This window comes from Thrips palmi, unplaced genomic scaffold, assembly GCF_012932325.1.
Source record: "Thrips palmi isolate BJ-2018 unplaced genomic scaffold, TpBJ-2018v1 HiC_scaffold_19, whole genome shotgun sequence".
Lineage (NCBI taxonomy): Eukaryota > Metazoa > Arthropoda > Insecta > Thysanoptera > Thripidae > Thrips > Thrips palmi.
In genome coordinates, this window is record NW_023144628.1 from 12230066 (window position 1) to 12257845 (window position 27780).

Below are 27780 nucleotides of genomic sequence, written 5' to 3' on the forward strand. Positions count from 1 at the left end.
GCCGCCTGCACTTTCTCCTCCACGCCCGCGCCGCCGCCGCGCCATCCTCCGGCTCCGGCCCCCCGCAGCAACTGCAAAGTCAACCCTTTCAACCCCCTGCGGCACCTGCCAAGTCAACCCCGTGCGGCACGCCAAGTCAACCCCCTGCAGCACCGCCAAGTTAACGTCAACCCCCTCCTGCAGCACCTGCCAAGTCAACCCCCTGCAGCACCTGCCAAGTCAACCCCCTGCGGCACCGCCAAGTCAACCCCTTGCAGCACCCCCAAGTCAACGACTGCATCAAATCAGTGGTGAGCGTCAACATTTCGTCAACGCCAAGCAGTGCAGTGAGTGCAGTGCAGTGAGTGCAGTGCAGTGAGTGCAGCGCACCTCAAGGTAAGAGTTTACCCTTCATGCGCGGGCCGCGGGTTCCTCGCTCGCGGCCCGCGGCGATGGCCCGCCCACCTGTTGGCTGATGATTTCGAGCTGCGCTTCATCACTCTCCCCTGTGTACAGTAGTACGGGGTCGCCGACAGTGGGCCAGAGGACTGGCGCAGGCGGCCAAAACTCGAGACACGTTTTGAGCTCCAAAGTCGTCGTCAAACAGGACTGGAACCGAGCGTGTGACCCCACCAATGGATTCCTCGTTCGGAGAGGGGGTCACCCGTTCGGTTCGAGCCCCAGCGATTCTAGAGCTCAAAAGGCGTCCGGGATTTTGACCGCCTCCACCGACTGTGCGCCCGGCCGGCATGCTGATCCGAGCTGTGCGTCGTCGCTCAGTCTCTCTCGCACCCCTACGCCACGCCCCATGAGTGTGAGAGAGACGGAGCGACGAAAGCTGCGCTCGGAATCAGCCGGGTTCAGCGAGACGAAATCCTGCGTAACACTTGTTGGCTAGAAATGTCGAACGGAATCGGGCGAACTCGCTTGCATTTGGGAGAAATTCTTTCGAAATGTAGCAAAAATCCTGCTCCAATCTGGCCGTGAAATCCTGCAAAATTTATCAAAATATTTTAAATCTTACAAAATTTTCCTTCTAAGAAGTCGGGGGTGGTTTCTTCCGCGACCGTCGTTCGCATCGTGCATGCGTGAAGGCTGCGCGCACACAGTTTCCTGTACGATTTCGACCGATTTTGCGCCCAAAATTTGCTTGTCTTCTGGCTTTTTGGAGGAAGATTTCGGATTTCCAGAGATTTCGGGCGCTCAAGTGGGCGCAGGATTTCTCGAGTGGTTGCCTCCCTCGGAAACGCGTCTGGCCCAGCAAACTGCGGAAAGGGTTTGTCGACTGCGCTGTGCCGTTCGCGCGTAAAGACCCGCGGCGCCGACGGCCAAAACACCGCCAAAACTCTGCACGCGTTTTGAGCTCCGCTAAGCAGGACTGGAACAGAATCTTCGATCCCCACCATTGGATTCCTCGTTCGGAGAGCAATCCGTACAAGGTCACGCACGTTCGGTTCGAATCCCATTTAGCGACTCAAGCACTCAAAACGCGTCCGGGGTTTCGACCGACCGCCTCCACGGGTCTTACGAACCACCGTGCATCGTCTCGCCGAACGGTGAAGTAAGTAACGGAACCCTGGAACCAATTTTCGAGTCGCGGCGGATGTAACGCACCGATATCACTGTAATTCTTGGGCGAGTAGAGAACGAAAATTGGCCGTGTCGAATGCGTGTGCGTGCGCGTGTGTTGGTGGGTGTGTGTGTGTGCGCGCGCAACGCGCGCAGTCTCTCCGCATATGTTTTCGGGCCTTTTATTGTTTTCCCGAAGGTTCCGAACCGAGTTAGTTCCGAACCCACTCCGGAAAGAAAGACGAGGGGCAATGCGGGAGAGGGGGGGGGGGGGTCATTTAGGCGGCCTAGTGTTTGCTGTTGCGTTCTGGAATCTCCCTTCTATTATGAATGGCAGAGACTATAAACGCAGCCCACTCCATTTCAAGGAAATGAGAAGAACGAAAGCGACGGAGTGACGGAGTGAGGGAGAGATTCGATTTGAACGACGCGAAGCGAAGGACGGGCTGTAAACGCACCCGCCCCCGTCCTGCCGGCACGCCGCTTTTTAGGCCAAAATACGTCCCGTCCGCTGATCGACAATACCGTTAGAATGTCGTTTGTCTTGACAGTCCTGGTGGAGAAGTGCCGGGGGAGGGGTGGGGGGGGGGTGGAAGAGCTCTCACAGTGGGCTAGAAGACCAGTGGAGGCGCGGCCGAAACTCTTGACGCGTCGAACCGAGAGTTCGCAACCGTGGCTCGCAACAGTGATTGTAATTTTCATCGCTCTGTCTCTCTAGCACCTGCACGAAACGCCCCACGAGTGCGAGAGACAACGCGGCGCAAACGGCTGTTAGTATCAGTCTGCGGTGCGAACACACGCCACACACTAGGCCAGAAGCAGAAGACGCACGCGGCCAAAACACTAGACGCGTTTTGAGCTCCAGATTCGCTATTGGACTCGAACCGATCGTGTGGCCCCACCAGTAGATCCCGCGGTCTGAGAACAATCCATCGGTGGGGTCACACGTTCGGTTCGAGTCCCATTTAGCGACTCCTGAGCTCAAAACCCGTCCAGGACTTTGACCGCCTCCACCGGTCTTCTGGTTCAGTGTGCACCCTGGCCGTGGCCACGGAGGCCGACGCCGGGCTCGCGGGTCACCGAGCGTGGTTTCGTTGCTGGCCGCTGCCACTTGTTGCTGGTGATTCCGAGGGGGGAGCTTCGTCCGTCTCTCTCACACCCAAACGGGACGCCCCGCGAGAGCCGAGAGTGAGAGAGACCGCAACCCCTCGCGTCAGCGTTCTGTTTTTGACCAGCTCATTTACAGCCTCTCCCTGCTGTCGATGCGCAGGCAGCTGACGAATTCCGAGCCTTTTCGTCGCTCTGTCTCTCTCGCACCTATACGGGGTGCTCATGAGTGCGAGAGAGACAGAGCGACGAAACCGACTCTCGGAATCAGTCTGCAGTGCAGGCTGAGACAGGTCCGCTGGCCGACTCCGACTCCCCCTCCCCCCGCCCCGGCGGGAAGTGGCCGTGGCCTTGGCGGGGCGAGGACGGGGGCAGGGGAGGGGAGGGGGATGTCCTTCGCAAGGCAGCTAATCCATCCGCGTTCCGCGAAGCCCCGATGCGTCGGCAGGGGCGCATGCCCCTCGCGACCTGTACTGGGCCGGGGTCCAGTCGAGTCCAGCACTCGGCAGTGCAGCAGGTCAGCTGAGTCAGCGCGCCGTCTCGGAACCGTGCCTCGTCGCTCTGTCTCTCTCGCACCCGTGGAGCCCCCTTGAGTGCGAGAGAGACAGAGCGAGGACAGCAGTTTTCGGAATAAGTGCAGAGGCCCGAGGCCGAGGCTAGTCGCGCGTCGCGGCCGTCGCGCCCCCCATGCCGTGCCGTGCCGTATCGTGCCGACCACTTCCGAACAGTGTGGCCGCTCGTCCCGTTCGTCCCCGTTTTATTGTTTTGGTTATTATTTTTACACCCCGCGCGGCGCTTTACCAGTGTGTTTTCGGCCCAGTGTCGCGCCGCGGCGTTCCCTTTCACGGTCGCCTTGCCGGCCGAATTATTGAACACGGCCGCAGGCGTGGATTTTAGGATTTTCTCAAGGATGGGACGGCAGTGCCTTTTGCCAAGGCACAGCACTGAAAAAAAAGTCTGGTTAAAAGTACCAGACCAATCCTAGTTAAACGAGTATTAGTTACGCATACGAGAATCCTAGTAACTCTTACCAGATGATCAGTTGAAGTAACCAGATCGGGTGTTGTGACATTTACCAGGTGTCTGGTTAATAATCCTAGTAAATTTAACTAGACTGTTCAGTAATTGGCGCCATACGTAAAACTTCGAAACATTTGGTTCAATTGAAATGTTAGCGTGTCAAAGAGTTAACTGCAACCGGTTTCGTTATTTTCGGAGTCTTAAATCCGGAAGAAACACTGGGAGTATTTCCCTGAGCCAGACACGAAGAGAGTCACCAGGTGCGGATCCCCTCGACCCACAGGCGACGTGGTGGCACAGTGGTAACGTGCTCAGCTCACAAGTGTGAGATCCCGGTTCGAATCCGGAGGAGAGAAGGAGGGGAAAATCGATTTAGAGGTGATTCGTGAAGGAAGTCGTCATCACATCAGGATTCAATGCTACAAAAATTTTTATTTTTAAATTTTGGACTTCTTCCTTCAGTTTTGCAAGCACATGAACTAACCAGGATGTTTGGTAAAAACTACTAGAAGGGGACCCGGCGGCATTGTAAGGGTAACTATAAACCTGGTACGGTTTACCAGACTGAGGCTAAGTAGACAGTTTAGTATTTTTTACCAGAATTCTAGTTGAGTTATATTCTATCAGACAGTCTGGTATTTGGTACCAGAATTCTGGTTATCGTTACTAGACTTTTTTTTCAGTGAGGGGTCATTCCACGCCAAGTCGTCAGGGTCCAGACCGACACGTTCGCCGAACCAGGCGATTTTTTCAGCGATTGTTAGTCCTATGGGACTATAAAAGACCCCACACTTTTTTTCCCGAAAAGTGGTCAGGGGTCTGAGATATCGCAATTTGAAAATTTTCACTAAAAAAGTTTTTGGTCTTGAAAACTTGTGAATATCTCCGAAAGTATTCGTCGTATCGAAAAAATGGATATACCGTTGGAAAGAGGATGAAAAATGGAAAAAAATGAGACCTGTCCGAAAGTTGTAGGACAATTTTTCATTTTTCATAATTTTGAGTCAATTCTTCAAAATGACGGCAAATGGGGAGTACCTTAACCAAATTGGACGGGGTTTGGCTTAAAATTTACCTTAATACCTTCTCTAAACAAAAGGACTAACCACAAAAAGTATTATTTTTAGTTTGGGAGAACGAGCGATTTTTGTGGACCTCTGCATACCCATTTTTGGCCTTATCCTACACTCGCGCCACACGCGCGCGCCCCTGTGCTCTGCTGCTAGGATTTACGCTTTGGTGTTTGAGGTCCTCCCATCAGATGACACTCAAATGAAGTTTTCCTCGTCCCTATTGCCTTTTCTATTAGAGCAATCGACATGGCGCCTGTGTGTACGATGGGTTGCCTAATCGGACCGGCAGGCGTCCCAGGGTTCGTTCCACCCGCCCTCGTGCCTCGCGCCGCTCGCTCCACTGTGGGCGCGACAAGGGGCATTCTGCGCGAGACTAGGCTACACTGTGGGAACAAATCACAGTAAATCCTGTAGTGATTAGTACAGCTGTCACTGTAGTTCAGAGTACAGGATTTACTGTACTTTTATACAGGATCTCCTGTACTATGTACGGGATTTACTGTTACCACAGGAGTGGAGTACGGAATATCCTGTACCAGGCACAGTAAATGCTGTAACCAGGTACAGTAAATACTGTGTCCTGAACTACAGTAAATCCCGGCAAAAAAATTAACGGGATTTACTGTGGTTTTTTCGCACAGTGTATGGAAACGGTGGTGGACGGGAGGCGAAGCGACTGTAGCCTGCAGAGATCCCAGAGCATGCACGCGTGCCCGTGCTCGGTTTGATTGGTTCAGTGTGACTGTGAGTGATTTTATTAAACGATTGGATGGTGATAGGCTTTTGAAAGTACGCCGTGTGTGGAAGTCGCACACTTTGTTTCTCATACAAGTAGTCTCGCAAGGGGTCCCTTTTTAAAGGCCATCTCCTATTGGCCGGTACTGTGCTGCCCTCTGGTGGTGAGTTCTGAACTACTATTGTTTACGTTTTCGAAACATGAGAACAGCAGCCCGTTCGTGGTTTGAACCTGTCCGCACGTTCTGTAATTAGAACCGTTCCAGTTTGGATGGTAAGATACTTTTATTCTTCATTTTTGAATGGTTTACTTTAAGCTATCTTTGATCCCGTGCTATTTTTTTTTTTGTTGATGACCATTGCTTCATAGATTTCTGTAGGCGTCCCAGGCGCCGCTATTAACCCAACCCACATCTAAATGTTTTGAATATTATGACACTTGAATTGTTTGGCTGTGCTCTGTGTTTGGAGTCTTGTCATAACTATGGCACCACTGTTTAATTTCTTTCCTTTGTTTTAGGTTTTGCATCAACTTTGAAATATTGTTTTGAACTAATCATTGGACCCCTTGCGAGACTACTTGTATGAGAAACAAAGTGTGCGACTTCCACACACGGCGTACTTTCAAAAGCCTATCACCATCCAATCGTTTAATAAAATCACTCACAGTCACACTGAACCAATCAAACCGAGCACGGGCACGCGTGCATGCTCTGGGATCTCTGCAGGCTCCAGTCGTTTCGCCTTCCGTCCACCACCGTTTCCATAGCCTAGTCTCGCGCAGAATGCCCCTTGTCGCGCCCACAGTGGAGCGAGCGGCGCGAGGCACGAGGGCGGGTGGAACGAACCCTGGGACGCCTGCCGGTCCGATTAGGCAACCCATCGTACACAGGCGTATTCGGTTGCCAGCCATCCAGGCGCCATGTCGATTGCTCTAATAGAAAAGGCAATAGGGACGAGGAAAACTTCATTTGAGTGTCATCTGATGGGAGGACCTCAAACACCAAAGCGTAAACCCTAGCAGCAGAGCACAGGGGCGCGCGCGTGTGGCGCGAGTGTAGGATAAGGCCAAAAGTGGGTATGCAGAGGTCCACAAAAATCACTCGTTCTCCCAAACTAAAAATAATACTTTTTGTGGTTAGTCCTTTTGTTTAGAAAAGGTATTAAGGTAAATTTTAAGCCAAACCCCGTCCAATTTGGTTAAGGTACTCCCCATTTGCCGTCATTTTGAAGAATTGACTCAAAATTATGAAAAATGAAAAATTGTCCTACAACTTTCGGACAGGTCTCATTTTTTTCCATTTTTCATCCTCTTTCCAACGGTATATCCATTTTTTCGATACGACGAATACTTTCGGAGATATTCACAAGTTTTCAAGACCAAAAACTTTTTTAGTGAAAATTTTAAAATTGCGATATCTCAGACCCCTGACCACTTTTCGGGAAAAAAAGTGTGGGGTCTTTTATAGTCCCATAGGACTAACAATCGCTGAAAAAATCGCCGGGTTCGGCGAACGTGTCGGTCTGGACCCTGACGACTTGGCGTGGAATGACCCACAGACGCAAAGTGATGCGCGTTACCTGCGTTCTAGGCGCAGGCGGACTTACCGCGCTAAGGTTGGACGCTCAACGAACGGCTCTGTCAAGCAGTGGGGTGGTAATCACCCCCGCACCCTGCAGTGCGGGCAGAGCCATGCGACGTGGACCCCCTCACTGTGAAAATTTGTTGTCACTTAATGACAAAAACGTGGATGACATTTTCATCACTTCCAAATCATGACAATCTCATCACAAATTGATGACATTTTCATCAAAGCTCCTATACTTTTTGCATGGGCGTGACAAAAATGTCATCAAATTTTTTGATGACATCGTTGTAAGGAAAATTAGCCTTGAAATTGTCATCAAGTGACGACTCAAATTTTCACAGTGCTCCAGCCCGTGTAGCCTGCAGCTCGGGTCCGAGCGTCGCTCGGCCTCTCTCGCTCTCATGGGGCGGGGCGTTGGGGTGCGCGATAGACAGAGCGACGAGAGCGGTGTTCGCCCGTCCCGCGACGAGGGCGAGGAAGCACATTCGCACGGCATGCCGTTATTAGTTTATTTTACCCCTACCTGGCCAATTGTTGGCGAACTGTCTCTGGAGAGGCGAATAGTGTGTCTTTTGGATTTTCAGTGTTTGTCAATGTCTGCGAGTGTGTCCTTGTGCCCCACCTGCCTGCGAATGTGTCTTTGTGCCATGTCCGCGAGTGTGTCTTTGTGCCCTGTCCGCGAATGTGTCCTTGTGCCACCTGTCCGCGAGTGTGTCCTATTGTGCCCCACCTGTCCGCGAATGTGTCCTTGGGCGCCATTTGTCCGCCAGTGTTTATATTAGCTTTGTACTGCTCTCTGCGAACCTGTTCAAACGGCGGCCGGCGCGCCCCGGCCCGCCACAGCTGCCACAGCTGGTTGCAGTAAGGAAGTGGCCGCCGCGCCGCCACGCCCCCTGGCCCAGCGGGGTGCCGGGACGGCCGAGACGGCACGGCGCTGTCGTCACGTGTTCCTGGCGGCGTCCAGGAATGCTGGAAGGACGCTCTCCACGTGTGCAAACAGCACAGAGGTTTTTCTCAGAAGAAAAGCAAGGCCATGGGACGCGGGCAGGTAGGTCGCGCGGTCGCGGGGGTGGGTGGCCTGCGAGGGGGCGGTTACTCTGGTAATCAACACGTGTACACAATCCCTGGTAATCAGTCGGTAATCAATCGGTAATCACGTGGTAATCACATGGTAATCGAGGTAATCACATGGTAATCGAGGTAATCACATGGTAATCGAGGTAATCACGTAGAAATCGCGGAAATCCTTCGATCTTTCAGCGGTAATCCCGCGGTAATCACTGCGCTTGGTAATCACGTGTACACCAAAATAATGCGTAAGCGCCCCCTCAGTGGCCAGCGCGTGGTGAATCTGGAGTGTGGCGCCTGCTCGGCGCCAATGACGACAACATTCGTCAATTTAGGAATGAAGTGCGGTTAATTTTGCAACACAAGCTTTCATCCGGGCCTGCATTATCATCATCGTCGCTGATAGATCTCTACAGACGCGCAGCATCGCCAACTTCTTTCCAGTGAAGCGGGGATGTTTTGGCTTCGTCGCGCCGTCCCCTCGGTGGGACTCTGCGCGAACCAGCAGCCCGGTTAATTTTTTTGCCGGGTTTTATTGTAGTTCAGAACACAGGATTTACTCTGTCTGGCTACACACTAAATGTCTTATGTACTTTATTGTCCATAGCTATGGCCGTTTTTGTACATACAGAACTTATGTACAAATTTGTACATAAATTAGGAACAATATTTCCATATTGTGCTTAAGTATGTAAAACATTGTACCTAATTTATGTACAAATTTGTACATAACTTCAGTATGCACAAATACGGCCATAGTTATGGACATAAAGCGACATAAAGTCCATAAGCATTTAGTGTGTACAGTATTTACTGTACCTGGTACAGGATATTCCGTACTTCACTCCTGTGGCACAGTAAATCGCGCACAAAGTACAGTAGATCCTGTAAGAAAGTACAGTAAATCCTTTACTCTGAACTACAGTGACAACTGTACTAATCACTACAGGATTTACTGTGATTCTTTTCCCGCAGTGTAGGAATCAAAGGGTAGGCGCTGCCCTTCGGCCCAGTCCCCGCGAGTGAGACAGTGCCGCCACGTGCCTGCGTGACCGAGGGCTGCGGGCAGCGACTGGCTGGCTTGCAGGGACACTGTAAAAAATTCCGTACTTTTGTACGGAAATGGTACAGAAGAATATAGCACGGAGGTACTACGAAGAAAAGTACGGAACGTTCCGTACTTGCTGAACCCATGTTGGGTACGGAAAAAAAGTACGGAACGTTCCATAGTTGGCAAGTACGGACGTTCCAGGCAAATTATTGACTAGACATGTTTTTTACTTTTTCCGTACTTTTTTCTCACCGTGGACCGCGGAAGTAGTTCATGACGAGGGGGGGGGGACTTTTCTATTAATTGGGGGAGGCAGGGGCAGGGGGGGGGGGCTATTTAGATGCGTGCGATGTGGAATTTTCAATAGTTAGGAAGACGCTTTTGGCCCTCAATGTCAGTGAAACGCGAGCGGAGCGCGCTAAAGGCTATCGAAATATGCGAATAAGTATAAGCTATAAGCGAGCGCATACAGTTAAAAGCCATCAGATTGTGGAAAGTATCAGGCGAGCCAAGCGAGCTAAAAGCCTGCGAATTTATGAAAATATTAGCGTATTTTGGTTTAAATTTGGACACTGTACATAAATTTGCGACGCCACAACGGTAAAAACAGAGGAGGGGGGGATTTCAGGGGTGGCGCGGTGGGCCCACCGCGGCGACGGGCGCCAATGCCGCGCCGCGCAGTTATCTTATACGGGCGGCTAATATTCATAAAAGTCACACATCTTTAGGAAAAAAAATACTTCTTCAAATTATTGTTACACCTCAACAAAACTTTGTTTCCTCAGTAAACCTTGGTTGGCACAGTGGAACGTCTAGTTGGCCGAACGAATGACCCACTCGCTGGGCCACCGAACCGCTCAATTGTTCCAACCACGGTATCTCTGTGCGGAACGAAACATTCCACAACTACATGTACGGCTCTGCATCTTGCTTGCCACAGAGACATCGTGAAAATTATTTAATGCTCACTTTTAACCTGAACGAGGTTGCTATCACGATATCCTAGGATTTTCGTAGCAGCTGCTACGAGTTCACAGGAGGATCCACACTGGGGAGAAACCCTACGAGTGTATAGTGTGCGGAAAGAAGTTTACTCAGTCGGGTACACTGAGGTTGCACAAGAAAACTCACAACCGTGAACAACCTTACTAGTCGTACTTGTTACCTGTATAGTCTGAGGTCTGCTCGTAAAGCAACACTCTACACTGAAAATTGAATGGCAAGACTGATGGCCAAAATTTGGTGAGACAAAAAAGTCTCGCCATTTTTTGGCGAGAAACAAAAGTCTCGCCATTTTTTTGGCGAGAAACTAAAGTCTCGCCATTTTTTGGCGAGAAACAAATGTCTCGCCAAAATATGGCAATAATTGCAACCCCACTCTATTTGATACTGGGAAATATATCCCAATCAAGATCACTCTGGTAAACACATCACTAACTACAGTCTTTCAATTACTCAAGTTGAAAATAATACAGGAAGCTATCACTTTCAGATATGAAAATATTAATGTTAGGTTATATGATGTGAATTTGGTTTGCGTCAGCAAAGCGTTGCCCAACTATTTACTTTTTTTTGTCATCGTTTAAAAAGACATTGGTCCAGTGGGAGGTCTCTTTCAGTGTCCATGTAGTTAGAGATAATGTCTTTAATAAGAGGCCTAAACAAAGCGACATCCATGATGACACAAGTTCTTACTCTCTCCTTTGACTTATTCCAATCCCCAGCTTAACCTTGCTGCACTTGGGCATTGTTGGAGGTTCCATGGACAGAACTCGGTTAATAAACTCGAGTTAAGAAAGTTCTGTGCACTATCTAGCACTCTCCGTTTCGCCGTCTCCACTGGACAAAATGCCAAAGTACAGCAGCAGCACTTTAAATCGCCAACACAGATATAATAAAGAAAACATTTTAGTGCACAGCAACAGGACTGCCATGTTGAAATTCATTTGTTGTCCTCGTTGTGTCGTCTGCTACAGTAGCATTTGTTTTGCGGTAGTGCCAACCTGCACTGCCTTCCAAAAGTAATTTTACAAGTAACGAAAAAAATGTATAGGTTGGCACTACCGCAAAACAAATGCTACTGTAGCAGACGACACAACATGGCAGTCCTGTTTGGTCCTGTTGCTGTGTTGCTTGTCTGTACACTAAAATGTTTTCTTTATTATATCTGTGTTGGCGATTTAAAGTGCTGCTGCTGTACTTTGGCATTTTGTCCAGTGGAGACGGCGAAACGGAGAGTGCTAGATAGTGCACAGAACTTTCTTAACTCGAGTTTATTAACCGAGTTCTGTCCGTCCATGGAACCTCCAACAATGCCCAAGTGCAGCAAGGTTAGCTGGGGATTGGAATAAGTCAAAGGAGTGAGTAAGAACTTGTGTCATCATGGATGTCGCTTTGTTTAGGCCTCTTATTAAAGACATTATCTTTAACTACATGGACACTGAAAGAGACCTTTTAGGATCTGACTCACTGGACCAATGTCTTTTTAAACGATTACAAAAAAAAGTAAATAGTTGGGCAACGCTTTGCTGACGCAAACCAAATTCACATAATATAACCTTACATTAATATTTTAATAACTGAAAGTGATAGCTTCCTGTATTATTTTCAACTTGAGTAATTGAAAGACTGTAGTTAGTGATGTGTTTACCGGAGTGATCTTGACTGGGATATATTTCCCAGTATCAAATAGAGTGGGGTTGCAATTATTGCCATATTTTGGCGAGACATTTGTTTCTCGCCAAAAAATGGCGAGACTTTAGTTTCTCGCCAAAAAAATGGTGAGACTTTTGTTTCTCGCCAAAAATTGGCGAGACTTTTTTTCTTTCCCCTAGGTTGGAATGAATTCTGACCTTTGACTTTTCAGTGTATTTGGACTTTGCGAATGTAAGGCTCTCCGCAGTCGGTTGTCTTCAACTGTGGATTGTTTCTGACGTTCAGTGTGGTACGCCTGATTACTGGAACTGCAGGTCGGGTCCACTTGGAATGGGATTTTCTACTTCTTTACATATGCACCCCTGCCGTAGTTATAGTTAAGGACTACCAAATCAGTTTTGAGTCGAAACGGTCTTGGCTGCCGTCTTCAGTCCATTCTGACTTTTCTTTTTCTTCCCTTTTCTTGACGCTGGATATTGTTTTACAAGTTTTGCACGCAGTAAACCGATACGTTCAATTTTCATTGGATTTATAATTCATATTACGGTTGTACATGACTGTGATTATTTTTTGTATATACTACTGGAATCGAAGAACAAGTAAAGTGAAATATATAGGTGACCTTTCGGTTGTTTTTCAAACCGCCAAAAATTATAATCAGCTGCAGGATTTGTTAGCAAACATATAACGTGTGATAAGTGGTCACTCTCCATAAAACATTTCCTAACAATCATTTGAATGTAAATGTTAAAAATTCACTGACGTAACAATGAAACGGATGCGAATGCGACGAAATGTTCAAATGGAAGTGACAATCCGTTACATTCGTAACGTGATGTCAAGTTCCAAGGGTCCCAGCGCGTGCCCTCAGTTTGATAATTTTGTGTTTCTAAGACTGGCAAAAAGTTAGATGTTAATTTTGAAGGCTGAGTATTTTTTCCCTTCGGGCAATTACTAGCGTATTTCATAATGCGGCGAGAAAATTTCGTTAAAGTACTTTGACGTGTGGGGTTTGAAGTTTCGTTTTCTCAGTTTCCCTTGGTTGTCCCAGTCGAGCGTCTTGTTGGCCGAGCGAATGACCCACTCGCTGGGCCACCGATCCGCTCCGCTGTTCCAACCACGGTTTCGCTGATGAAAGCAGAGGTTCGTGCCAAAAAATATCTCTTGTTTCACTCGACGGATGTTTGCCGGGAATGTTAACGAGTATTTCTAGCCGTATCAATGCGTGAAGTGAGAGGTCATGTTTTCTTTTGGTGGCGTGGCCGATGCATGACTAGTTGGGGGGCGTGGTGTCGTAAGGAAGGAGGCATGTTGCGTTGTTTTGCAGCATACTCCTTGCGACTGTCCTTTTGTAAGTCAGTCTTGGGTTTGCTTGCAGGTCACGAGGACGTGGATACGAAGACTCCGTTAGCCGCAACCATTGCCTGCCAAGATCGCCATTCGCAAAGTGAAGTCGAGGGTAATTCATATGTTTGTACGGTAGGGAATTAGTTCCTTAATATACTGTAGACTTGATTCCAGCGTGCCCTCGGTTGCAGGCGTGGCTGCGGACGAGGCCCAGCAGCTCCTCATCGCCGAGACCTTCTCGCTGGCAGTGCCGGCTGGCGACGCAGTCCCGGTGGAGCAGGCCTCGCGCAGGGAGGCAGGCAGGAAGGCGCGCCGCGGCTTCAAGTGTGGAGAGTGCGGCGAGTGTTTTGGTGCGGAGGCGGCATTGAGGCGGCATCTGGCGAGGCACGCCAAGGGCGGGCCGCACTCGTGCGGGCTGTGCGGCAAGGGGTTCACTTGCGCTTCTCATCTTGTCATTCACGAAAGGAGCCACACCGGGGAGAAGCCTTTCCAGTGTGGAGAGTGCGGAAAGAAGTTCTCTCAGTCGAATAATCTGGTAGTTCACGAGAGGATGCATACCGGGGAAAAACCGTACCAGTGTGAAGAGTGCGGGAAGAAGTTCTATGATGCAAGTGGTCTTCGAGGTCACAGAAGGATCCACACTGGAGAAAAACCCTACGAGTGTGAAGAGTGCGGGAAGAAGTTCTCTCGGTCGGGTCATCTTCAACTTCACTGTAGGATCCACACTGGAGAGAAACCCTACGAGTGTTGCGAGTGTGAAAAGAAGTTCTCTGATGCAAGTGCTCTTCGAGTTCACAGGAGGATCCACACTGGGGAGAAACCCTAAGAGTGTAAGGAGTGCGGAAAGAAGTTTACTCATTCGGGTACACTTAGGTTGCACAAGAAAACTCACAACCGTGGAAAACCTTACTAGAAGTACTTGTTACCTGTGTAGTCTGAGGTCTGCTCGTAAAGCAACAAAAACTCTATTTGGACTTTGCGAATGTAAGGCCCTCCGCAGTCGTTTGTCTTCAACTGTGGATTGTTTCTGACGTTCGGTGTGCTACGCCTGATTACTGGACGTAATGACGTCCACTTGGAATAAGATTTTCTACTCCTTAATATCTGCACCCCTGCCGTAGTCGTAGTTTAGGACTAGCGAACTATTTTTATTTGACTCTTAACAGTCTCGTCTGCTGTCTTCAGTCCGTTCTGATATTTCTTTTTCTCCCCCTTTTCTTGTCGCAGGATATTGTTTTACAAGTTTTGCACGCCTTTAATCGATACATTTAATTTTAAAAGAATTTAATACATATAACGGTTTACGTGGCTATAATTTTTGTTTTGTACTGGAATCGAAGAACAAGTGAAGTGAAATATATTGGTGACGTTTTGGTAGTGGTCACTTTCATTAAGACATTTCATCCTAAATCATTTGAAGATTTAAAATTTTCTTACTTAGCAATAAAACCAATGCAAATGCGACGCAATGCTCAAACGAATGTGACATTCTTTACATTCGTAACGTGATGTCAAGTTCCAAGGGTCCCAGCGTGCCCTTGTTTTGTTGATTTATCTTACCGAGACTGGAAAACAGTTCGATGTTAATTTTGAAGGCTGAGGACCTTTTCCCTTCTGGCAATTCACTGCGCGTTTCTTATACGAATACGGTCAGAAAATTTCGTTCAATAACTTTGAAGTTTGAAGTTTCGTTTTCTCAGTTACCCTTGGTTGTCCCAGTCGAGCGTCTTGTTGGCCGAGCGAATGACCCACTCGCTGGGCCACCGATCCGCCCGCTGTTCCAACCACGGTTTTGCTGATGAAAGCAGACGTTCATGCTAACAATTTTCTCTTGTTACACTCGACGGAAGTTTGCCGGGAATATTAACGAGTAATTCTAGCCGTATCAATGCGTGAAGAGAGAGGTCGTGATTTCTTTTGGTGATGTGGCAGATGCATGACTAGTTTGGGAGGCGTGGTGTCGTAAGGAGGCATGTTGCGTTGTTTTGCAGCAGACTCCTTGCGTCTGTCCAATTGTGAGTCAGTCTCGTCTCTGCTTGCAGGTCGCAAGGACGTGGATACGAAGACTCCGTTAGCCGCAACCATTGCTTGCCAAGATCGCCATTCGCAAAGTGATGTCGAGGGTAATTCTTTTGTTTGTACGGTGGATACTTAGTTCCTTAATATAGACTTGATCCCAGCGTGCCCTCGGTTGCAGGCGTGGCTGCGGACGAGGCCCAGCAGCTCCTCATCGCCGAGACCTTCTCGCTGGCAGTGCCGGCTGGCGACGCAGTCCCGGTGGAGCAGGCCTCGCGCAGGGAGGCAGGCAGGAAGGCGCGCCGCGGCTTCAAGTGTGGAGAGTGCGGCGAGTGTTTTGGTGCGGAGGCGGCATTGAGGCGGCATCTGGCGAGGCACGCCAAGGGCGGGCCGCACTCGTGCGGGCTGTGCGGCAAGGGGTTTCGTTGGACTTCGGATCTTGTCAGGCACGAGAGGAGCCACACCGGGGAGAAGCCTTTCCAGTGTGGAGAGTGCGGAAAGAAGTTCGCTAACTCGAGTAATCTTCAAGTTCACAGGAGGATCCACACTGGGGAGAAGCCCTTCCAGTGTGCAGAGTGCGGTAAAAAGTTTTCGGCCCCATATGGGCTTCAAGTTCACAGGAGGACCCACACTGGGGAGAAGCCATTTAAGTGTGAAGAGTGCGGAAAACAGTTTTCCCAGTCAAGTAATCGTCTAGTTCACAGGAGGCTCCACTCTGGAGAGAAACCTTACGAGTGTAAAGAGTGTGGAAAAAAGTTCTCTGATGCAAGTGTTCTTCGAGTTCACAGGAGAGTCCACACAGGGAAGAAACCCTACGAGTGCAAGGTGTGTGGGAAGAAGTTCTCTGTCTCAAGTCACTTTCAAAAACACAAAAGGAGCCACACCAGCGTTTAACCATTTAAGTATAAGGAGTGCGCAAAGGAGTCCGCTTTGTCGGATGCACTTATGCTGCACAAGAAAGCTCACAGCTCGAAAAAAACGTTCTAGTACTTGCCACGTTTGCAGTTTGAGGTGTGCCCCTAATGTAACAGAAACTTGATTTGGTCTTCCTGGACGTGAGGCACTCCGCAGTCATTTGTATTCAACTGTAGATTGTTCCTGACCTGTCGGTGCGCTACGCCTTATTTCGTAAACTGCACCCCGGGGTCCATATGCATTGGACTTTTCTACCCCTAAAGATCTACGTCGCAGCCTTAGATATTGTTTCAGCCTAGCGAATCATTTCAATTGAAGTATAATTGTATCTATAAAATACTGTAAAGATAGCAGATTGTCCTATTTATTAAAATAATTGAATACTATGTCGGTTGAACATTGTTACGTCTTTTTTTGTTTTGGAATTAGTAGTCCGTTGAGAATACTATAAGCAGTCTGGAGCCAATTAGTGTCCACCTCATTTTGGGGAGCCTCCCATACATGTGGTTGGCGTGTGTTATTGGAAACTAAGTAAAATGCATCAGAGCATGCTTCAGAGCCCTTTGACTTCTCCTGATGTCTTAAGTTTTGGTCTGGAGTAACTGCGAACGACGAGAAAATACGACACGGACGATAAAGTACAGTGTGCTCTGCTCATGCTTTACATGCAGACTCAACAGTGCACTCAGTACACCCTCTTTAAAGTGCACTCGTGGACACACGCTCTTCAACTTGTACTCACGAGCAAGCACACTCTCTTTAGCGCGTACTCACGAGTACACTCCCACGAACGCGTACTCACTCAGCTGCATGTATTTCCATGGGAACTAAGTTGTGTACTGATCTGAGCAAACTCAACAGGGTGCTCAGTACACTTTTCGGCGTGTACTATCACGAGTCGACGCGTCCTAATAAAACAATCCTAACCGGCAGTGCTGACACTCTCATCCCAGGAAGGTGACATCACGTTGAAACGAACGTGACACAATGTCACGTTTGTTTGAGCATTGTGTCACATTCGTTTGGGTGTGAATTGGCCAAAAACCAGCTTGTTCACATTCAAACGAATGTGACACAATGCTTGCTCAAAGGAACGTGACATTTTGTCACGTGCGTTGCAACGTGATGTCACGTTCCTGGAATGAGAGTGGATCCAAGACAATCCTAATTGCCAGAGCAGATCCAAGATAATCCTAACTGTCAGTGTCGATTCATAACCATCCTAAAGTGCTTTTTTCTCGAAGTCTATGACGCCCACATACTACTAAATAAAATTACCTGCCGAAGGGCTTGGTAAAAAGTTTCATCCTTATATAAAAACCTGATCATTGTTTTTCAACGCGATTCATTGATTTGCAGTGAAGAAAGGTCGTGAACACTTTTAGCCGCTCTACAAACTGAAGTGTGTACTCAGTATGCATCTACAGATGCATACTTGCAAGTACACACCTACAGATGCGTACTTAGCTGAGTACACATCTACAGATGCATACTCAGCTGAGTACACATCTACAGATGCATACTTGGCTGAGTACACACCTACAGATGCATACCTAACCTCTCCAAGTATGCATCTGCAGATGTGTACTCAGCTGAGTATGCATCTGTAGATGTGTACTCAGCTAAGTATGCATCTGTAGATGTGTACTCAGCTAAGTATGCATCTGCAGGTGTGTACTTGCAAGTATGCATCTGTAGATGCATACTGAGTACACACTTCAGTTTGTAGAGCGCCTTTGCAGCTAGGATTGTTCTCAACCCACACCGACAATGCACTGAAAATGTGCTTACATTGAATTGATTTTTCTCCACAGGATAGGCTTCAAAGTGACGAAGTTTCATTTGCTTAGTTGAACCTTGATTGCCACAGTCGAACGTCTCGCTGGCCGAACGAATGACCCACTCGCTGGGCCACCGAACCGCTCCGCTGTTCCAACCACGGTTTCTCTGTTGAAAATGAAAGTTCGTTGTCACAACTTTTGTTGCTGGACACAATCCTGTAGCTTGTCTTCTTGCAACTTCATCGACCCAATCGACGTCGCCCAAGATATTTTGATGTCGAATTCAGATGCGAAAGTTTTGAGCCGAAGTTCTCTCGTGTCCATGTACGGGTTGAAATAAGAAAACCCTTTGTTCCCCGATTTTTCTCCTCCGAGCCAAGTCTACTTATATTGACTCGTCTTGCCAATGGGGACATAAATTTGGGCTCAATTGGATAACACTGTGTGCAATAACACTACAAGATCAAATGTGTGCTTAGTACACAGCTATGGGAGCGTACTTGCAAGCACACATCTATAGCTGTATGCTTGGACAAGCACACAGCTACAGGTGTATGCTTGGCAAGTACACATCTATAGGTGCATGCTTGGCCAAGCACACTTTTAATCCCACCCATTTAAAGGCACACTCCTACAGCTGTGTGCTTGGCCAAGCATACATCTATAGATGTGTGCTTGTCCAAGCATACACCTATAGATGTGTACTTGCCAAGCATACACCTATAGATGTGTGCTTGCAAGTACGCTCCTACAGCTGTGTACTAAGCACACATTTGATCTTGCAGTGAAGTTAACAAAATACACTATGTACCCATTTCGACCCATTTGTACTCAAAACGAGGGGTCCTATTCAAAAGAATCTTATCTGAAACGCAAGTGAATTTCGCCAATCACTGCGAGAAAAAAGTACGGAACATGTCTGGTCAATAATTTGCCTGGACCGTCCGTACCTGTCCTACTACGGAACTTCCGTCCCTTTTTTCCGTACCCGATTACATGAGTTCTTATGGGACAAGTACGGACGTTCCGTACTTTTTCCCGTTCTTCCGTATCATTTTCGTCTGTACATTTTCCGTACAAAACTACGGAATTTTTTACAGTGAAGTTTCATCTCTTGGGACGGATACGAGAGGTAGCGGAGCACATTTCTACACGTACTGATGGTTTCTTTGATCGTGTATCTACATGTTTCAGTGAATTTAAGGGGGCAGTAGCACTTTGTGCACGCTTTTTCAAGTTTTTTCGAATTTTCTGTTTGCACCTGAATTAAAAAGACTTCCATGAATGCTAGAGACAAACGGCAGTAACCATGTAAAAGATCAATTTTTTTGCAACAATTTCAAAAAAAGTATTCTGGTTTTGCATAAGGGGAGGCACTTATATGAGGGACGTAAAAAAGGTCTGCAAAATCATACATGGTGTCACTGCGCGCACGATTTCAGACAAACTTTTCAACATTTTTTCAATCGGTAAAGTGCATAAAAAAGAGCATAAAATTGCCTACAAAATGAACCACGGGAGTTAATATCGGGCCAAAAACGCTGGTAGAAAAAGGTCGTTTTTCACAAATTTTCCATTGAATGCATTTTTCTTGTTCGATACTAAATATCCAGTAGCATTTTTCATCCGATATTAACCCCCGTGGTTCATTTTGTAAACAATTTTATGCTCTTTTTTATGCACTTTACCGATTGAAAAAATGTTGAAAACTTTGGCTGAAATCGTGCGCGCAGTGACACCACGTATGATTTTGCAGACCTTTTTTACGTCCCTCATATAGGTGCCTCCCCTTATGCTAAAACAAAATACTTTTTTTTTGAAATTGTTGCAATAAAATTGATCTTTTACATGGTTACTGCCGTTTGTCTCTAGCCTTCATGGAAGTCTTTTTAATTCCGGTGCAAACAGAAAATTCGAAAAAAATTGAAAAAGCGTGCACAAAGTGCTACTGCCCCCTTAATCACAAATCATGTTTTTTTTTTAGCTGTATCCAATGATCAGACTGAGTGAAATGCGCCTGCGTTTTAAATAAGATTCTTTGGGGGAATGCCCTCAGGTAAGACCTTTTGAATAAGACTCGTCGAAATGAATGCACGTCAAAGAGAGAGTATTGGGAAAACTGTCGAATTTTCAGAACTATACGCCTGACCTCAAGCGTCCGTTCTACTTCTCTTCCTCCTATCTTATTGCATTGCAATATTTCTTCTCTAAGCTTGACTTCAAAGTGATAAGTTTTTGCAGTTTTACAAAGGTTTGTAATTAAGCTCAAGCTAGTTGATTGCGCCAAGTGTATTTTCGAGCTAATAGTTTACCTCGGTTTACCTCTGGTTTGATTTTTTTTTGCGTGAACAGCGGACGCGGCCACGGATTACTTATTGAAAACAACTTATCTAATGTTATTCTTGATGTTTTGCGTCTAACATATCTAATTTTAGCTGATTCGATCACTCAAATGGTGAAAAAGTAGCCAGATCATCAAGTAGCCAAGTCATCATGTAGCTAGACTACCATGTGTAGTAGATATATCATAAAACTCGCGCTGCTCGCTGGGGGCTCCGCCCCCAGACCCCCGCATGTGTGGAGCGCGTGCCGAAGTATTTTCAGTAAGCCCGTGGTGACCAAAGGCAAATTTTTTAAGGAAGTAAATGTCCTGCTTCTTTGACAGCTCTATTTAACCGCTTTTGACCATATAATAAGGCTACTTTTACTGCCCAAATAGATAGCTTGTATTGCATTGGCTACTGTGGCAGTCATTGGGGGTGCATACAAGGTCCGGAAAATATCGAAGACTGCTTTGACAAGGATAGAGGTGAAAGGAAAAAACCTTTGGTCTCTACGACCACTCCTTGACCGCAAACATTTCTTTGCGTGAGGAAGTGAGTGAGTGAGTCAGTCAGTCAGTCGGATTGGGGCTATATAGATTCTTGATGATGATTGCCCAATTGCCGGTGGCGGGGTCCCGATTTCGGCACAGTTTCGGAAATTCTCGACCAGACCTACCGATGGGGCGATTAAAAATTTTAAGTCATTCGGTCCCCTTTTAGAAGATTAAGTAGGTTTGCTCAAAAACAGTGAAAAATTTTCAACTTTTGAGATTTTTCTCAATTTTCCCATTAAATTAGGAATCGAATGGAAAAACCCGCAGGTCTCTACGACCACTCCTACCCCAAACATTATTATGAGTGAGTGAGTCAGTCAGTCAGTCGGATTGGGGCTATATAGGTTCTTGATTGATGAGTGAGGGAGTCAGTCAGTCGGATTTTGGGGCTTTATAGGTTCTTGATGACAATTGATGATTGATTTTGAGTATGTTGCCGGTGACGGGGACCCGATTGCGGCCCAGTTTCGGAAATGTCTCGACCAGACCTACCGATGGGGCGAATAAAAATTTTTAGTCGGTCGGTCCCCTTTTTTGAAGATTGAGTGGATTTTGTAGAATTTAGGCCTATTTAATCGTTTTTGAGGATGTTGCCGGTGACGGGGACCCGATTGCGGCCCAGTTTCGGAAATGTCTCGACCAGACCTACCGATGGGGCGAATAAAATTTTTTAGTCGGTCGGTCCCCTTTTTTGAAGATTGAGTGGATTTTGTTGAATTTAGGCCTATTTAGTCGTTTTTTAGGATGTTGCCGGTGACGGGGACCCGATTGCGGCACAGTTTCGGAAATGTCTCGACCAGACCTACCGATGGGGCGAATAAAAACTTTTAGTCGGTCGGTCCCGTTTTTTGAAGATTGAGTGGATTTTGTTGAATTTAGGCCTATTTAATCGTTTTTTGAGGATGTTGCCAGTGACGGAGACCCGATTGCGGCCCAGTTTCGGAAATGTCTCGACCAGACCTACCGATGAGGCGAATAAAAATTTTTAGTCGGTCGGTCCCCTTTTTTGAAGATTGAGTAGGTTTGCTCGGAAACGGTGAGAAATTTGTTCCCCTTTTCTGAAGATAAAGTAGGTTTTCTCGGAAACGGTGAGGAATTTTCAACTTTTGGGATTTTTCCCAATTTTCCCATATAATTTGGAATTGAATGGAAAAAACCGCAAGTCTCTACGACCACTCCTTCACCCCAAACATTTCTATGAGTGAGTCAGTCAGTCGGATTGGGGCTTTATAGGTTCTTGATAGCGACATCAACAAGTAGCTAGAACAATAGTCTTGTGCGAATGTTTGCTGAAGCATGTTTCTGCATGCGTAGGTGGTGAAGGTTCACTGTTAAACCTTGTGTGGAGAACCCCACACTCGAAACGCGGCTGTGTGGAATTTTCAGTTCCCGCACTTACACTGTGGCAGAAAGCTACGGAAAAATTCTGTTAATTTCTTTTGCCAACATTCTCCGTAGCCCTCTTATATATACTCCTCGTAAGACCTTTCAGTATTCGCCGTAGGACCATACAGTCACCTCCATAGGACCTTCTGGACTGCAGAGTGCAACGGAGGACACTTAAAGGCCCTAAGGAGGAGAATATTGTAAGATCCTACGGTGAATACTGTAAGGTCCGTCGGAGAATATTGATCAGAGGGCTACGGTGAATCTTGGCAAAAAAAAATTAACAGAATTTTCTGTAACTTTTTGCTACAGTGGTGCAGTTTCTGCACCTCAAATGTGGAGTTCTGCACCTTTACACCATGCCTAAAGAGAGGGGCTCTGGTAGCTACTCTACACTTAAAGTGTGGAGACTGCCAACTTTGCACTTGCATTATGTGTGGAGAATTGAATCCACACTAGGAACTGTGGAGTTCTCGCCACTTTGGTTTGGCACTAGGGACGGCAGCATTTCGTCTCTCCTGCCTTCCCATGGTTCTAATCATTAGAGTCTAATGCCTCGTCGTGCCTTGCAGGTGGTCCCACTGCCACAGTACCTGGCATCGCTATCAAGTCCGAGTCCGAGCGGCACAACTTTGAGCCAAGCGGGCCGCAAGCACCAACTTCCAGGTCGCACGCTTCCCGCGAAGCCGCGGGCTTGGAGGAAGACCTGCGCGACGGTGCGGAGGCTGGCAGCCGGGACAGTAAGGCCGCCATCGGCTCCAAAATTGGCTGGTGCACCTTCGACGGGTGCCACACGGGTTTCACGTCCTGGGAGCAGCACCTGGAACATCACATGAGTTGCCACTTCGAGCTTCCCCGCAGCCGGTCCTCGTGCTCCGTGTGTCTGGAGCAGGTCGCCGACTACGACGGCCACATGCTGTCTCACATGAAGGACGCCGCCTGGGACTGCGGCCGCTGCACTGCGACCTTCGTGAGCCGGGACTCCCTCCAGAAGCACTGGGCCCAGTTCCACTGCCAGAACCCGCCACAGCCGTTGGCGGCCAGGCAGGCAGCGCGCTCTAGGGCATCTGGAGCGACAGTCGAAGGTGCGTATGCACCGTGGGTGTTTCTGTATCTCACTAGAAAAAGTCTGCACGAGTCATTTACAAAACTTCATTTTGTATTGGTAGGAAATACGGTGCAGTTGTATAACAATACTTTTTCTCTTAGTTAAAAAAAATTAAACACTAAACAGTACAAACGCAGGTAAAACTAAACCGCAGTTTTACCCTCTGTTTTCGAGCGTAATCCGTTCACGTTTGAAATCAAGTGAAACAAGATAATTCGCCCAGATTCCCCATACCTAAATGCATTGGGGTAATTCTTAGTCTATGCTTCATTACAAGCGTAACGTCTTCGTGTGTAACCGTACTATTCAAGCATTCAGGTAGGCCTCAGTTTGACCAGTAAAGATGTGATAAAAACCTTCGAAAAATATTCAGACGCTATTTCTTTTACGCAGAGGTCAGTGCTAGGTGTTACTAGAGAATAGTTTTGCAATACAACTGCACTGTGCTATTTTGTAACACAAAATATAGGTTCGTAATGCAGACAGAAGTCGTTCGTACACTCTTCATGTTGTACAGTGAAGATTCTCCACATTATGGTGACAATGTTCCATATTATGGTGGTGCAGCTGACTTCGTACCATACCATTGAGAATTCACTGTACCTCATAGATATTCTGACGAATTTCGTTGGTATTATGGAGAAAATCTCCACCATAATATGTTGGTGCAGCCTTTCACCGTTAGACATTTACAGCGTAGTACAAGCTTGTGTTTGGACGTCCACAGCGGCCGAAGGCGAGGCTCAGAGGGACCACGACGACTTGCCCGCGGTGCTGGGCTGGTGTTCCTTCCCGGGCTGCGTCAAGGGCTTCCTGACGTGGCCAAGCTACGTGGCGCACTACTTGGTGTGCCACGGGCGCCACGACCTCTCCGTCTGCCCCCTCTGCCTGGACAACCACGAGGAGCCGCACGGGGAGAGCGACCTGAAGTGCCCCTGGTGCCCCGCTACCTTCACGGACGGCCGTCAGTTGGTCAATCATCAGAGCGTCTTCCACCGTGTTGGGGGAGCACCACCAGCCAATGCGGCGGCCAGAGAAGAAGCTTCGGCGGCCAGGGGACAAGCTTCGGTGGCCAGAGGAGAAGTGTCAGCGGCCAGAGGACAAGCATCGGCGGTCAAAGAAGAAGCGTCAGCGGTCAGAGGAGAGACGTTGGCCGCCAGAGGAGAGGCATCGGTGGTCAAAGAAGAAGAGTCAGCCGTCAAGGGAGAGGCGTCAGTGGCCACAGAAGAAGTGTCAGCGGCCAGTGAAGAAGTGTCAGCGGCCAGAGGAGAAGCGTCGACCGCCGGAGGAGAAGCGTCGGTGGTCAAAGAAGAAGCATCAGCGGTCAGAGGAGAGGCGTCGGCGGCCAGAGAAGAGGTGTCGGCAGCTGGAGAAGTATCAGCCCAAGCAGCGTCCCAAAGCCAGGCTGAGGTGGACGGCGTAACCACCCCTGTCGCCCTGGGCTGCTGCACATACAAAGGCTGCCTCATGAATTTCTCATCGTGGGAAAGCTACGTGTCCCACTGCAAAGCTCGCCACGACTCCTCCGTGTGTCATCTGTGCCTGGAGATCCACGCCGAGCCACACGGCCCGCTGGACTTGAAGTGCTCCCGGTGCACAGCCCGCTTCACCAAGGGCTCCCTGCTGCTGGCACACCGGAACCTCTTCCACGGCTCGTGGGACGCCCCCGTGACTTCCGATTCGGCGATGTCTCAGCCCCTGACCCCTGAGCCAAGGCCACCCTCGGCCGGCTGGTGCACCTTCCCGCGCTGCGGGAAGCCCGTCTCCTGCTGGAGGGACCACGTGACGCACCAACAGATCAGCCACTTTCGAGCGAAACAGGTGAGAAAGGCAAAAGTAACGCCTGGGATTCCCACGCGGTGCCTGGAAATTAAATCCTTTTTTTCCAGGGTCGCTTATCCTAGGCGTTGCTTTTGCCAACGAGGTGACACAATTGAAATATCTTGCAATGAAATTGGAGTTATTTCTATTCCACTCCCAATTGCCTGAGAAATGGCGTGCTGCCATAATCGCAAGCTAGCCTAATTCTGAGTACTATAAGACACAAATCTATTATACTGCAAAGAAATTTGTTCGTAGAAGAAACTGATAATACCTAGGTTACTAAGAGCCCTTCCATATGGTTTACTACCATCACGGTGCTGTCTTAATCCTATGCTTTTTGTCCGTACTCTCTCATCCGAGGAGCGTGACATCGCGGTGAAAAGAATGTGACAAAATCTAGTAGATTGTGCCACATTCGTGTGTATCAGCCGTCAATTACCTTATTCACATTCAAAGGAATGTGACACAATGTTCAAAAGAACGTGACATTTTGTCACACTCGTTCGAAGCGATGTCACGTTTCTGGAATGAGAGTACTATATTACGAAGGTGTTCAGTAGAGCCTTCAGAGTAGAACTTTCGGTCGCAATGTACCTTTTTACCAAGCCCACGTGTTCGTTTACCTTTTAACAAGTTAACACTCTCATCTCCTCAGGGCGTGACATTACGTAGACTCTTTTTTTTAGTGCTCCTGTGATAATATCGTGGCACAAATATAGTTTTAGGCCTTCATGCTTGCAAAACGTGGACTAAATTATGGTCCACGCTTCCACACTTGGATTTAAAGCTAAGATTTTGAGATCGACTTTTTAAAGTGACCCCTATTTCTCCCTCTGCAGGATGGCGCCTTGTGCGTCATGTGTCTGGAGGTTTGCCCGCCGGGAGCGATGCCGGACCACCGCCGGGCGCACCGCCTCTGTGATTGGCCCTGCCCCCGGTGCTCCGCCCGTTTCATCGGCGGCGTCTCCGACCACATGAGGAACTTCCACCGTGTGGCGTTAATTGAAAGGCCGAAAGTGAGGTCCTTCGACAGGTCCAACGACAGGTCCAACGACAGGTCCAACGACAGGTCGAAAGTGAGGTCCTTCGGCAGGTCCAACGACAGGTCCAACGACAGGTCCAACGACAGGTCCAACGACAGGTCCAACGACAGGTCCAACGACAGGTCCAACGACAGGTCCAACGACAGGTCCAACGACGGGTCCAACGACGGGTCCAACGACGGGTCGAACGACAGGGTGGATGACGGGCTCGATGGCGGAGCTCCGACGCTGGGGCGTTGCTCCACAGGACGCTGCACAGCCCCATTCCAATCCTGGGAAGATTACGTCCAACACTTCCTGGATCTCCACTCTACGGTTGAACCTGCCCGAGTCTGCCCTCTGTGCCTGGCGACCCTAAAAACCGTCGACGGTGCTCGGGACCACGTACGGTCCCACTCCCTGCCCGAGTCGTTTCAGAATCGGTGCAAGAAGTGCTCCGCACGCTTTTTCAAAGCAAGGAGTCTCACATTACACGTTGCAACTTTCCATGGGCAGAACGGTCAAAGCTGCTGAGGTGCCGGCGCAAATTGGCGTCAAACTGAGTGCCTTATCAAAGTTTTGATTTTAGTACAAGAGTTACAAAATGTTTTAAGATAACTCGAGAGTTTTAAATAATAAGTTTTAATTTTAGTCCAGAAGTTTATAAACATGAGTTTTAGTTTAAGTGTCGGAGGTTTTTGAAGGAGATTTTTACAAAATTGTTTTAATTTTAGTTTTACAAAGTTAGTTTTAGATTTTATTTTTAAATGGCCACTTGCCAGCCCACTATAAAAAGGAGTGGTTGTTACTCCAATGACAGAACCTTTTTTCATGTATGAAACCTTTCAGTTTGGATAGAATTTCCCCAGACCTTGAACTCGTTGATAGGTGGGGGTTTGTCGCTTATAAATTTACTTGTATACATACTAACATTACTAACAACCTACTACTAACATTATTTAGGAACTTGTGCCTGCCTGCCAAGAGCTGTTGCTTAGCCTGTAGTATTGTGAACCAACTATTACTAGAGCCTCTTGTGACTTAAAAATAGTGCGTATATGAGACACAGTAGACAAATGTTCCAAATGATAGCCTTAAGAACGTTTTGAATAAATGAAGTCATTACATTCAAGGCAAATATCTCACCCCAAATGTCACTTGAACGCTCTGGATCTCACGATTAAAAAATAATAACCAGCCAACTTGGGAAACAAGCAAGACGGGAATCACTATGTTTACATCAGTCAGAAGTTTGCTGTAAAAATGTACGAGATCGTTGAGCAGACTGCAACGAGCGTTTCTCGAAGCTCATCTGACGATCTTTGTCCTATCAATGCAACAGATTCGTTGACCAAACACATTCCTTCTCCGTGTTTTACACCGTTTAGTTGTAATTTCTCTCATTGTATAGTTAACATTTTATGTTCGGTTGATTTTTCAAACACATTCGATACGCAGGATCATCACTAGCACACTCGCCCTCCACACTGAAAAGAGGCTACGAAGCATCGCTTCGTAATGCGAAGAACACGAGGGCATTTTAAAGTCAAGAAGAAATCCTTCGGATTATGAAGCTAAATCCTTCGTAGTACGAAGCATTCCTTCGTAGTCCAAAGCAATTCTACAATGCCTTCATTTTCTTCGAAAGTACAAAAGA

General features: G+C 47.9%; 1 protein-coding gene across 1 annotated transcript; it reads left to right on the plus strand.

The window, feature by feature from the left end:
* LOC117646043 lies at window positions 1–27250 on the plus strand. Its single transcript, XM_034386689.1, has 4 exons — window positions 1–290; window positions 22742–23254; window positions 24005–25098; window positions 25941–27250. The coding sequence occupies exons 2-4, from the start codon at window positions 23002–23004 to the stop codon at window positions 26655–26657; spliced, it is 2064 nt and encodes a 687-aa protein (XP_034242580.1). The 5' UTR covers window positions 1–290; window positions 22742–23001; the 3' UTR covers window positions 26658–27250.
* Window positions 27251–27780: the final 530 nt, after the last annotated feature.

Coding starts and splice junctions, on each gene's coding strand:
- LOC117646043 (XM_034386689.1), top strand. CDS start 23,002: ATGAGTTGCCACTTCGAGCTTCCCCGCAGCCGGTCCTCGTGCTCCGTG. Junction 23,255..24,004: donor ATCTGGAGCGACAGTCGAAG/GTGCGTATGCAC, acceptor GGACGTCCACAG/CGGCCGAAGGCGAGGCTCAG. Junction 25,099..25,940: donor GCCACTTTCGAGCGAAACAG/GTGAGAAAGGCA, acceptor CTCCCTCTGCAG/GATGGCGCCTTGTGCGTCAT.